Source organism: Alosa pseudoharengus, unplaced genomic scaffold (assembly GCF_046254945.1).
Source record: "Alosa pseudoharengus isolate Yale_2024_CS ecotype anadromous, Long Island Sound unplaced genomic scaffold, YU_APseudo_1.1 YU_APseudo_1.1_scf_7, whole genome shotgun sequence".
Lineage (NCBI taxonomy): Eukaryota > Metazoa > Chordata > Actinopteri > Clupeiformes > Clupeidae > Alosa > Alosa pseudoharengus.
The window spans coordinates 665903-678738 of record NW_027468859.1 but is presented as its reverse complement, the minus strand read 5'-3'; the positions used below and the strand labels follow the sequence as shown (position 1 = coordinate 678738).

General features: G+C 44.4%; 1 protein-coding gene across 1 annotated transcript in view; it reads right to left on the bottom strand.

Moving 5' to 3' along the window:
• Nucleotides 1–4823: 4823 nt before the first annotated feature.
• The window catches only part of syne1a (spectrin repeat containing, nuclear envelope 1a), a 153761-nt gene continuing 145748 nt past the window's right edge, over nucleotides 4824–12836 (bottom strand). The window contains exons 67-69 of the mRNA XM_076273134.1: nucleotides 10394–10465; nucleotides 7922–7989; nucleotides 4824–6278 (exon numbers count right to left, since the gene is read on the bottom strand). Coding sequence (XP_076129249.1) covers nucleotides 6011–6278; nucleotides 7922–7989; nucleotides 10394–10465 — 408 coding nt within the window. The 3' untranslated portion in view covers nucleotides 4824–6010. The remainder of the gene's footprint in view (nucleotides 6279–7921; nucleotides 7990–10393; nucleotides 10466–12836) is intronic.

Sequence of the window (12836 nt, the reverse complement as noted above, 5' to 3'; positions counted from 1 at the left end):
AGGCAGATTACATCTTTATAGTTGGCCATATGATGACATACTTAGGTTAATACTGTATTTCACCAGTTAGGGCACCAAAATGGCCAGTAGCTGCACTGTGTAGCCTATCTTGACATGTCTTTAAGTTTTGGGTTACAATATACAGGTAGTGGGCTCTCTGTTGATTTTAATGAGTAGGCCTAAGCCTAAAGTTAGAGCATTTCTGTCACAATTGACCAGACTTTGACCTTTTGTCTTCTTTAAACAAAATTCTGGCTATGATTGTTCCTTGTATTGCATCATGAGCCATCACTGCACCTATTGCATTCTACTGTAGCCTTAAGCCTAGCTCAGTCATTATGTTGTACCACATCACCCTCCATTAGAAGTGCAATGAGCTGCATTGAGTATAATAAACTGCATTTACAATTCCAAATCCATATTTCTAGATATTTTGGTAAAAGTAACTTAAAAGTAATACAATAGTAGTGTAATGCCTTACAATTCAGAGACAGTAATATTATAATGTAATGAATTACTTTGAAATGACAGTAATAAGTAATACATAATATATTAAGATTTTGAAGTAACTTGCCCAACACTGATTAAACCACATGTCACTGCTTGACTAAATGAAAAATGGTGCAGTAAATGGAAGCTCTTCGTAGCGCGTGCAACTTACGTCTATAAAAACAATATATTTATGGAATAAAACTAGACACCTCTGATTGCTGTTTACGGTTAAACTGCGATGATGTGAACACCAGTCCGCTGGGGAGGGCACTTATACATCCTAGGCTACCATGCATGCACTCATAGCCTAGCATGCACTCATAGCCTAGCATGCACTCGGCTATATTTCCCCACAAAGCAGCCTAGGCTACCATGCATGCACTCATAGCCTAGCATGCACTCATAGCCTTGCATGCACTCGGCTATATTTCCCCACAAAGCAGCCTAGGCTACCATGCATGCACGCGGCTATATTTCCCCACAAAGCAGCCTAGGCTACCATGCATGCACTCGGCTATATTCCCCACAAAGCAGCCTAGGGTACCATGCATGCACTCGTAGGCTATATTTCCCCACAAAGCAGCCTAGGCTACCATGCATGCACTCGTAGGCTATATTTCCCCACAAAGCAGCCTAGGCTACCATGCATGCACTCGGCTATATTCCCCACAAAGCAGCCTAGGGTACCATGCATGCACTCGTAGGCTATATTTCCCCACAAAGCAGCCTAGGCTACCATGCATGCACTCGTAGGCTATATTTCCCCACAAAGCAGCCTAGGCTACCATGCATGGACTCGGCTATATTCCCCACAAAGCAGCCTAGGGTACCATGCATGCACTCGTAGGCTATATTTCCCCACAAAGCAGCCTAGGCTACCATGCATGGACTCGGCTATATTTCCCCACAAAGCAGCCTAGGCTACCATGCATGGACTCGGCTATATTTCCCCACAAACCTAGCGGCTGCTTGGACAAATCCACTTGAGGGGTGGGGCAGGGGGGCGCGATCGTAACACACACTGAACCTGTCATGAAGAGGCCAAAATGATTGACCTGTCACCCCCCCAAGCCAAATGGATGCAACTGCATTTATAGGCTAAGCCTAGGTCTACATGACGGGCCGCAAATAGGCTAAATAACTTAAAAAAAAAAAAAAAAACCCCGGAGGTCAACGGCCCACATGTGGACCGGCCCACCGGGCATTTGCCCGGTTGTACAGATTACCAGTCCGAGCCCGGCTGTATATAAAACATATGAACTGTACAGTGTCTTAAATCAGAGCTCTCCTGGCAGCCTCTTCTTCCTCTAAACCAGAGGCTGAAGTTTAGGACTCCTGAGGCTGTAGGCTAGGAGTCCTCTTCCTTTGCACCTGAAGATGTGTTAAGTGTGATAACCCTCAACACACACACACACATCTATACGCAACTCACACATCTACACAACACACATTTCTAAAACGGATAGTTCCAGACCTTGATTATGATTGGCTGAATTGTGTTCAACGCTGTTATAAAACCCCAACACAACCCTTCAAGTCAAAGTTAAATGCTGCGTTTCAACGTTGCTTTGCAACCATTCCGATAGAGGAGATACTGTATATTTCTTGATGTTAGAATGATTATCTATGTATTAATCTTTACATTTCCCGTTGCTGTGCCTTTATTTTATGAAATCTTGCCAGCGATATGTAGTAACCATTTTAGAAAAGCAATAAGCCACTGGAGTCTGTAGGTTACACTTATTTTGGAACAGCTAAGGGGGTTTTATTTGATTTATAACTGCCTACATTTCAAACACACACAACACACACACATCTACACACAACACATCTACACAACACACACATTTACACACAACACACACACATCTACACTACACACACACATCTACGCACAACACATCTACACAACACACACACATCTACACAACACAAACACATCTACGCACAACACACACACATCTACACTACAAAAACACATCTACACAACACACACACCTGTTCTGTTCTGCACCTCCATCCTGTTGTGTCTGCATCTCCATCCTGTTCTGCACCTCCATCCTGTTCTGTTCTGCACCTCCACCCTGATTGGATCTGTCTCTGGTTCTGTTCTAATGTTGTCAGTGCTGTTCAGTAAACAGTGTTTATGCCCAAATAAGGACCTATGATGTTATGCCCACTCTGCTAAAGAGCCCAAATAAAGACCTATGATGTTATGCCCACTCTGTGATGACCTATGATGTTATGCCCACTCTGTGGTGACCGCTAAAGACCTATGATGACATGCCCACTCTGTGATGACCGCTAAAGAGCCCAAATAAGGACCTATGATGTTATGCCCACTCTGCTTAAGAGCTCAAATAAAGACCCATGATGTTATGCCCACTCTGTGATGACCTATGATGCTATGCCCACTCTGCTTAAGAGCTCAAATAAAGACCCATGATGTTATGCCCACTCTGTGATGACCTATGACGTTATGCCCACTCTGTGATGACCGCTAAAGAGCCCAAATAAGGACCTATGATGTTATGCCCACTCTGCTAAAGAGGCCAAATAAAGACCTATGATGTATTGCCCACTCTGTGATGACCGCTAAAGACCCCAAATAAAGACCTATGATGTAATGCCCACTCTGTGGTGACCTATGATGTTATGCCCACTCTGCTAAAGAGGCCAAATAAAGACCTATGATGTTATGCCCACTCTGTGATGACCTATGATGTTATTAACCTGACCCTAGCCAGATGAATTTCGCTCCGCCTAGCTCCACTCATCCATCTGGAACCGATCCATTGAAGTGTTGCTTCAGAAGGCTGGGCCTAATCAAAAAATGCTTGCATATGATTGAATAAGCCACTTGTCCGTCATCTAGTGACGTGCTACTTCAACCACTCACATCGAAGCCAACCAACAGTCTCTCATAGTCGCTTCTACGCTATGTCACATCTATAAAACTCCCGCCCTGCGTCCTGATTGGCTCTACCATAAAATCGGTAGCGGAGCTAAGCGGAACGAAATTCATCTGGCTAGGGTCAGGTTATGATGTTATGCCCACTCTGTGGTGACCGCTAAAGAGCCCAAATAAAGACCTAAAGAGCCCAAATAAAGATCTATGATGTTATGCCCACTGATGTGTAGGGCTGCAGCTATCGATTCTTTTTGTAATCGATTAATCTAGCACTTTATCGATCGATTAATCGGATAATTCTTTTTTTGCATTTTTAAACGACCAAAACAAATAATGCATAACGAAAATTACATTGCTGTAAAATGATCAAGCAATTGGCACAGAGGTATTTATTCTAACTCCAACATTTGGCTCCAAAACTAAGCCCATTTATTGCAATTTACCCATTTAGTGTTTATAAGTGCCAGTGCCAACAATTAAATAATGTTCAAAATGCTCTCTGTAAAATTGCAGCCTCTTGTGCATGACTGAGCTGGGCAAACAAAGCTGTCCATACTATGTTGTGAAGTGCTGGGAGGGAGAAGAGGGAAAGCAATTTAATGTATTAATATGCACAACAAGTTTCAGGCTGTAATCTAGACTTGACATCAAAGTAAATATCTGTTTTATGTAGATTTCTACACCTGCAGCATTTGGCATTAGGCTACTAACAAATAATTTTACCATTACTAAAAATAGCCTACCATTAGGCTACTAACAAATAATTTTACCATTAGGCTACTAAAAAATAATTTCTGGGGTGAGCCTTGGTAACCTATGGTAACCTAGCAACCTGTGTGTGTGTGTGTGCACGCAATTGAACGTGAATAAGTTTACTACTTAAAAACATCAAAGCTAAACATTATATCACGACATCGCTACAAATACAGTATGTGATTAAAACCAGCCAACATCAATGTAGCTATAGGCTACGTAGATAGATAGATAGGCTAGATAGATTGATAGATAGCCCACTTTTTTGATGCTTGGTGAAACAGCATGGAGTGGATGTTTTAGGTTCAGATGCTTGTTCTTTTCCTTTTTGAGTATGTAATGATCCCAAAACTTTACTTGAAAACTTTAGACATTCTCTGCCATTTATGGACATCTTCACTCCGCAATCGCGCCAGCTAAATTCAGAATGCATCACGATTCTCGCGCTAGTGGTGTGCTTCCTGAACAACGGTCCGTGTGGAACAGTCAGATCCCTGCGCGTATAGTGCGCATCATAGGAATTTAACGAGGCTTCGAGGCAGGGTTTTTGCCTCGAGTAATTTTTGTAATCGAATTATTCGAGTAACTCGATGAATCGTTTCAGCCCTACTGATGTGATTGATGTTTCTTTTAAAAAATAAAAATAAAAACATGAAATCACTTTTCAAAGCAAACAAAAGCATGTTTAATGTTTAATGTCAGCATTAGCAAACTGTACAGACATAAATACTAAATCACATGATTTCATTGTTTTTTTTACAGTTTTATAACTTCTAAATGATTACGAACAAGCTCATTTCCAATGAGGGCCATCACTTACTGTACACCCACTGGCCAAGTCTGTGATTGCCATGTTTCAAACCAAAGAATTTCAAGTAAAAAAAAACATGGTAAAAAAATAACTGCCTACATTTCAAACTCTTCATTTACAAACCATTTGAGAGATACAAGTGAGTCTTTTTTATTAAATACTGCAAAAATAAACCAGATTCAAATCAAATAGAACAAAATAAATAACTTTCTCTTGGCCTAAAGGGATATTGTCCATGCAGGTGGCCCCATAAAGGCTCTGTGCTGTTACACTAAGGGTTAAAGGTTAAAGGTGCCCTAAGCGATGCTGGGTAACGTCACTTCTGTTGACTTTCAAACAAAACAGAGAGCTAGCTCGCTACTTCCTCCCCCTCCCTCCCGTGCTGCTCCCATACAATTGAAACTCTCCTAAAGGCGCATCTCGTCTGTGATTTGCTGGAACAGTTTGTTATGTTTTTATGGGCTAGGTTTGCCCAGGTTGTTTTTGTTGCCGTTTTTGGAGCCTGGGCTGTCCACAGAGATTGCGTTTCTTTACAGTGTATTCAGGACACAGACAGCTAGCGGTTGGTTAGGTGATGTTCGCAGTAAGTGGCATCGCTTAGAGCACCTTTAATATCAGGCTTTTAAGCAAGCGCCACAGCACTCCACTCTGTCCAACCTGCCAAGTGCTACGGGAAGCAGGGAGGGTCAAACGTGGTTAGAGCAGCGTTGCCGATTTAGCAACAGTAAAGCATAGCAGTAGTGCTCCATACAGTCAGGCAAACAGCAAACCAACCTCTACTGAGGGTGCAGTCCCTCAGCAGCCCACAAGAGATCTTTAAAAATGCAATAAATAAGATTAAAGATAAAGATAGCTAGGTGGGTAGATAGGTAGGTGGGTAGATAGCTAGGTGGGTAAATAGGTAGGTGGGTAGATAGGGAGAGATGGATAGATATAGATAGATATATGTAGATAGCTAGATGTCCTTCTCCTCCAGGCCTCTGGGGGGCAGTGGGGAGTTTAGATGTCCTTCTCCTCCAGGCCTCTAGGGGGCAGTGGGGAGTTTAGATGGGAGGCGGTCCGTTGGTGTAGCGCAGCATGGGGTGGAAAGAGCGGGCGAAGTTGTTGGCATGGTGACAGCTGTAGTCCTGCTCGCTCATGGGCACCAGGCAGGCCAACGCCAGCAGCAGCAGCAGCAGCAGCTGCAGAGGGAGAGCAGCCCGCAGCACACGCAGGAAGAAGGACTGACAGTGCCGGCCCACAGCGCCACCCACAGCCTGGGAGGAGCAGCGCTCAGAATGGGAAGAACCACAGCCAGAGCCTCCGGGCCATCTGCACACACACACACACACACACACACACACATCAACGCACGCAAGCACACACACACACACACACAGGCAAGCACACACACACACACACACACACACACACACACACACAAGAACATGTAAGGAACACAGAATAGGCCAACAGCAGAGTGGAGTCAAATCTCCAATATAGCAAATAGCCCTCACACCCTGTTCTCTCTCCTCGTCAGTGCCTAGCTGCTATTTCACAAGACACCCTGTTCTCTCGTCAGTGCCTAGCTGCTATTTCACAAGACACCCTGTTCTCTCGTCAGTGCCTAGCTGCTATTTCACAAGACACCCTGTTCTCTGGTCAGTGCCTAGCTGCTATTTCACAAGACACCCTGTTCTCTGGTCAGTGCCTAGCTGCTATTTCACAAGACACCCTGTTCTCTCGTCAGTGCCTAGCTGCTATTTCACAAGACACCCTGTTCTCTGGTCAGTGCCTAGCTGCTATTTCACAAGACACCCTGTTCTCTCGTCAGTGCCTAGCTGCTATTTCAAAAGACACCCTGTTCTCTGGTCAGTGCCTAGCTGCTATTTCACAAGACACCCTGTTCTCTGGGGGGGGGGGGTGGCAGACTCCTCGTCAGTGCCTAGCTGCTACACGTCTATTGGGCTCTGAGCAGATTTCTGTCTCTCGCTCCTGTTTGAGTCTCAGTAGATTTCTTTCTCTAACTGCCCTGGGAACTGCCCTGACTTGGTTCCCTTCACTGTGGTTCCTAACAGAACTGTGTCAGGTACTGAACTATCTCTTCTGTGAGAACTATCTCCTCTGTTAGAGAGCTATTTGGAGAGAAATTAAGCATCTTAGCCATTGATAAGCAAATGTATACATACAGTACCCCATAATAGTATAATATCCAAACAGATATTTTTTATATTTCTGCACTGCTCAGTGGAGTAGGGTCACTAAGGGTCATAGCCTTCCTGATGATGTCAAATGCTGACCCACTGTCAGTAGCTTTAAATCCAACCTAAAGACCTACCTCTTCTCCCTAGCTTTGAACACTCCCTGACTCCTTCACCTCTCCCCCAATTATTTATTTATTTTATGTTATTTTCATTTAATTTTTTATGTTCATTAGTATCATTAGGCTACAAGGGCCATCTGTTGTTATCTTTGAGTTTTTAAGTTTGTTATCTTCTTTACTTAGCCTATTCATGGTTTATTACTATTATTATTATTAATTTGTATTTATTATTATTAATTTGTATTTATTATTATTATTATTATTATTATTATTGTTGTTGTTGTTGTTTTTATTTTATGTAAAGCACTTTGGTGCAATGCTAAAGTAAACAAATGAATTCCCCACATACAACACTGCCACCTGCAGGCATGGGGTGGTTCAAGCAGCAAATCAAATGGCAGCAAAAGACCCGATGTGTTCCGTGATGCGGATGCTGGTGAGATGGCAGAACTTGCGCTAGGGTGCCACTGGGTTCGCCTGTTCAGACTAAGGAAGGACCATTAGGTCAATGGGACATGTGTACTACTACTCCAAGCCACTAGAGGGAGCTATGTCATTTTTGAGTGTTGTCATATCTGTTCCCAGTGGCACCCTTAGGATGCAGTTCCAGCACCTTCCCAGTGGAGGCGATGTGGAGTCGGGGGAGCAGTACCTGTGGTGTGGGCGGTTGGGCGGTGCTCCAGGTGGAGACGGACTACGTTTGCCCTGTTTGCCCCGCGGCTGTGGGGGGGGGGGGGGGTGAAAAAAAAAAGAATGTTTCAGTCCCAGCAAAGAAAGACAAAGCTTAGATGACAGCAAAACCAAATGGAGGCAGAGGGTTCCGCTAAGAGAACCAGAGTTCCGCTCGGAGAGCCGGAGACCATTGAGACGGCAGCAGAGAGAACTCCGACTTCTCCAAACGGCTCGGTTATCCCAGAGAACCCTTTACTCTGAAGCGTCTAGGACAAGCCAGCGTTATCCCAGAGAACCCTTTACTCTGAAGCGTCTAGGACAAGCCAGCGTTGCTCCACATTCAGCCTCTTATTCTCCTCCTCATGAGCAAGTGAATGCAGCATCCCATTCATTCTGTATGTGTAACATGTCAAAATAAAAGCTGAGCAAAAAGCAGTAAAACTCCCAAATCAACTTCAGCTCAACATGACAAAGGAGAAAGCAGCTGGTATTGAGCTGGAATACAGAATTCATCCACCACCCACCCACCAATCACCATCCACCAATCACCCATCAATCACTAATCACCCACCAATCACCAATCAGCATTCATCCACCACCCACCCACCAATCACCATCCACTAATCACCCACCAATCACCAATCAGCATTCATCCACCATCCACCCACCAATCACTATCCACCATCCACCGACCAATCACCATCCACCATCCACCCACCAATCACCCATCAATCACTAATCAGCCACCAATCACCAATCAGCATTCATCCACCACCCACCCACCAATCACCATCCACTAATTACCCACCGATCACCAATCAGCATTCATCCACCACCCACCCACCAATCACCATCCACTAATCACCCACCGATCACCAATCAGCATTCATCCACCATCCACCCACCAATCACCAGCCACTAATCACCCACCAATCACCAATCAGCATTCATCCACCATCCACCCACCAATCACCATCCACTAATCACCCACCAATCACCAATCAGCATTCATCCACCACCCACCCACCAATCACTAATCAGCCACCAATCACCAATCAGCATTCATCCACCATCCACCCACCAATCACCATCCACTAATCACCCACCAATCACCAATCAGCATTCATCCACCATCCACCCACCAATCACTAATCAGCCACCAATCACCAATCAGCATTCATCCACCACCCACCCACCAATCACCATCCACTAATCACCCACCGATCACCAATCAGCATTCATCCACCACCCACCCACCAATCACCATCCACTAATCACCCACCGATCACCAATCAGCATTCATCCACCATCCACCCACCAATCACCATCCACTAATCACCCACCAATCACCAATCAGCATTCATCCACCACCCACCCACCAATCACCCATCAATCACTAATCAGCCACCAATCACCAATCAGCATTCATCCACCACCCACCCACCAATCACCATCCACTAATCACCCACCAATCACCAATCAGCATTCATCCACCATCCACCCACCAATCACCATCCACTAATCACCCACCAATCACCAATCAGCATTCATCCACCACCCACCCACCAATCACTAATCAGCCACCAATCACCAATCAGCATTCATCCACCATCCACCCACCAATCACCATCCACTAATCAGCCACCAATCACCAATCAGCATTCATCCACCATCCACCCACCAATCACCATCCACTAATCACCCACCAATCACCAATCAGCATTCATCCACCATCCACCCACCAATCACTAATCAGCCACCAATCACCAATCAGCATTCATCCACCACCCACCCACCAATCACCCATCAATCACTAATCAGCCACCAATCACCAATCAGCATTCATCCACCACCCACCCACCAATCACCCATCAATCACTAATCAGCCACCAATCACCAATCAGCATTCATCCACCATCCACCCACCAATCACCCATCAATCACTAATCACCCACCATCCACCAATCACCATTTACACAGTATTATTTATCTTTGTGTGGAAGGTGTGGAGAGGTGACGGAGGTGTGGAGAGAGGTGAAAAGGTGTAGAGAGGTGGAGAGAGGTGTGGAGAGGTGGAGAGGTGTGGAAAGGTGGAGAGAGGTGTGGAGAGGTGACGGAGGTGTAGAGAGGTGTGGAGAGGTGGAGAGGTGTGGTGACGGAGGTGTAGAGAGGTGACGGAGAGGTGGAGAGAGGTGACGGAGGTGTAGAGAGGTGACGGAGGTGTAGAGAGGTGTGGAAAGGTGGAGAGAGGTGTGGAGAGGTGTAGAGGTGTGGTGACGGAGGTGTGGAAATAGGTGTGGAGAGGTGACGGAGGTGTGGAGAGGTGGAGAGAGGTGACGGAGGTGTAGAGAGGTGGAGAGGTGTGGTGACGGAGGTGGAGAGAGGTGACGGAGGTGGAGAGAGGTGACGGAGGTGGAGAGGTGTAGAGAGGTGGAGAGGTGTGTTGCATTACCGTTCTCAGACTGCTGGGGGCGCTGTCTGCTGATGCATCCGGCTCATCCACCACCAACCAGGAAACAGCACCCTGCCCAGAGACCGACAGGATGAATCATTAAATACACTACACACACACACACATACACACACACACACTACACACACACACATACACTACACACACACACATACACACTACACACACACTACACACACACACATACACACACACACACACAAGTCCGAGTCATTAGCTAAATTTAGAGACTCGTGACTTGACTTGGACTTGAGCACTGAATGACTCGAACTTGGACTCGGACTCATTCGCACTCGCGATGACTCGTCGAGGACTCGACTTTTTTTTGTAATATATCATAAGGCTATAATTGTAGTATGTCATTAGGCTATAATTTGCTACATGGTTTTAATCTCTAAATTATTCGTAATACTAATTTTAGTTCAAGGGAATGTTAGGCTACTGCTTCGTGTCGTAGGCTACATCAAGTCACATCATGTTCACATGCAAAGCAAACTAACGTTAACTTTAACACCAAAATGCCTGGAGACATGGCCGCCGCTATTTCAATGTAGTAGGCTATTGCCAGGCAATATTAGTTCTCATACATGACATAACATTACCTAAGATTACACTCAGCGTAGGCTAAACAACACACACTGCTGCTGGATAGCTGATCATCGTGACTTGGTGAACAGTGTTTTCCCTGACTGACGCGAGAAGCGAGGCTCCATTCATTCATTTTCATTTTAGGCGTGCCCTGCTGTGCTTCTGTCTGTTAATTTGCAGCAGGCTATTATCGGATGAAAGAAAAATAAACTAAACGTTTTCCCGATCAAGATATAGCATACTTCTTAATTTTGGTGTCATAAAATATAGAAGCATAACATTAAATTGCCTATTAGAGTGTCCATGTAGTGTCAATGTAGGCCTACGTGTCTGCGCAAGTGAAACTGACAAACTGAACCTCTCGTGGGTAGGCCAGAAACAACTATATTTAAAACCACGAAAGAACTGGATTACTGTTACTGTTCAAACGAGCGATTTGATAGTCTAATCCACTGCACGAAAAAAAAGGAAATAGCAACTTGTTCTATTTCTAACAGGTGAATATCGTAGCAAATAGTATGGCGATGGCAGCTTAACCCTTAGAACCCGATTGACGCAAAGTGCGTCAAAAAACACACCCTTTCTTCTCTGTTACATTGCTCCGGAACGGTTCATCGCAGCGAGATGAAACCTTTATTGCACGACAGAGCAGAAGTGGGGCTTTCCAACGAGACTACACACTTGTCTGTACGATCAAGTATGAAAATTAAAAAAAATCATGAAATTAAATCAAATTGCATCATATTTACAGTCTATACTCCTCTGCGTTCACCTGCACACACATTACTCTAGTTTGAATTACTCGCGAACCCGTGATCGCATCGATATGGCAAGCATATCAGATGAAAGAGGGGGCACAGGGCTATCCATTGGTACCATGTTTATCGATCCTTCTGGCTTATAAAACCAGACGAAGTGACTGCAAAATAATAACGTCATGTACACAAACCAACCTGCACACTCAATTCTCTCGTTTGAATTACTCGCGGACCCGTGATCGCATAGATATGCCACGCATGTCAGATGAAAGAGGAGACTCAGAGCTATCATTTGATACCAAGTACATCCTTCTGGGTTATAAAACAGACGAAGTGACAGCAAAATAATAACTTCATATAGCTGGACTTACCCCACGTTTTTGTCTGTTCTTGTGGCAAAGCATGTTTATAATCCAATGCTATCATGTGTTTCTCTATGGCAAAGCATGTTCATATTCCGGTTTTGAGATCCTAGCAAATTCCTGCATGGCATCCAATTCAAGGCTCACATTGCATCCCAATTTGTTCAACAAATAAACACCTTTTTTGCCTTTACTTTGTTCATGGCAATGCAGTAAAAAGTTGAGAATTATTATGACTGCATACACACAGGCACGCAGGCTAACATGCAACCTCGGGTCAAGTCAGGTCAGATCAGTTCGTGTCACAGATATGGAGCGCGGAAAGGTCATTTTTCATCACTAAATAAAAAATGGCATTTATTTCTGTAAATCACACAGCAAATATTTCTGTAAATTGCTCAGCCCCAGAGTATCCCTCCAACATGGCAATTATATTGCCCGATTCAGGACAGTCTGCCCTACACACACATGAAATGCATGTAGAGCTGTGAGCTTGCTGTGGTGAGATACATGTCGAAATATAAGAATTTTTATAATACACGTTTTATGTTTTAATTCTTTAAAAATCAAAATAAAATCAATGCTAGTATTAATACATGAAATGGTTCCAGATCTGAATAGCCTAGACTCTCCTGAAAAAAACAATATATAATATATGTGTGTGGCACTTACAATGACCAGAATAAATCCTTATGAATAAAGGTAGTGAAAATG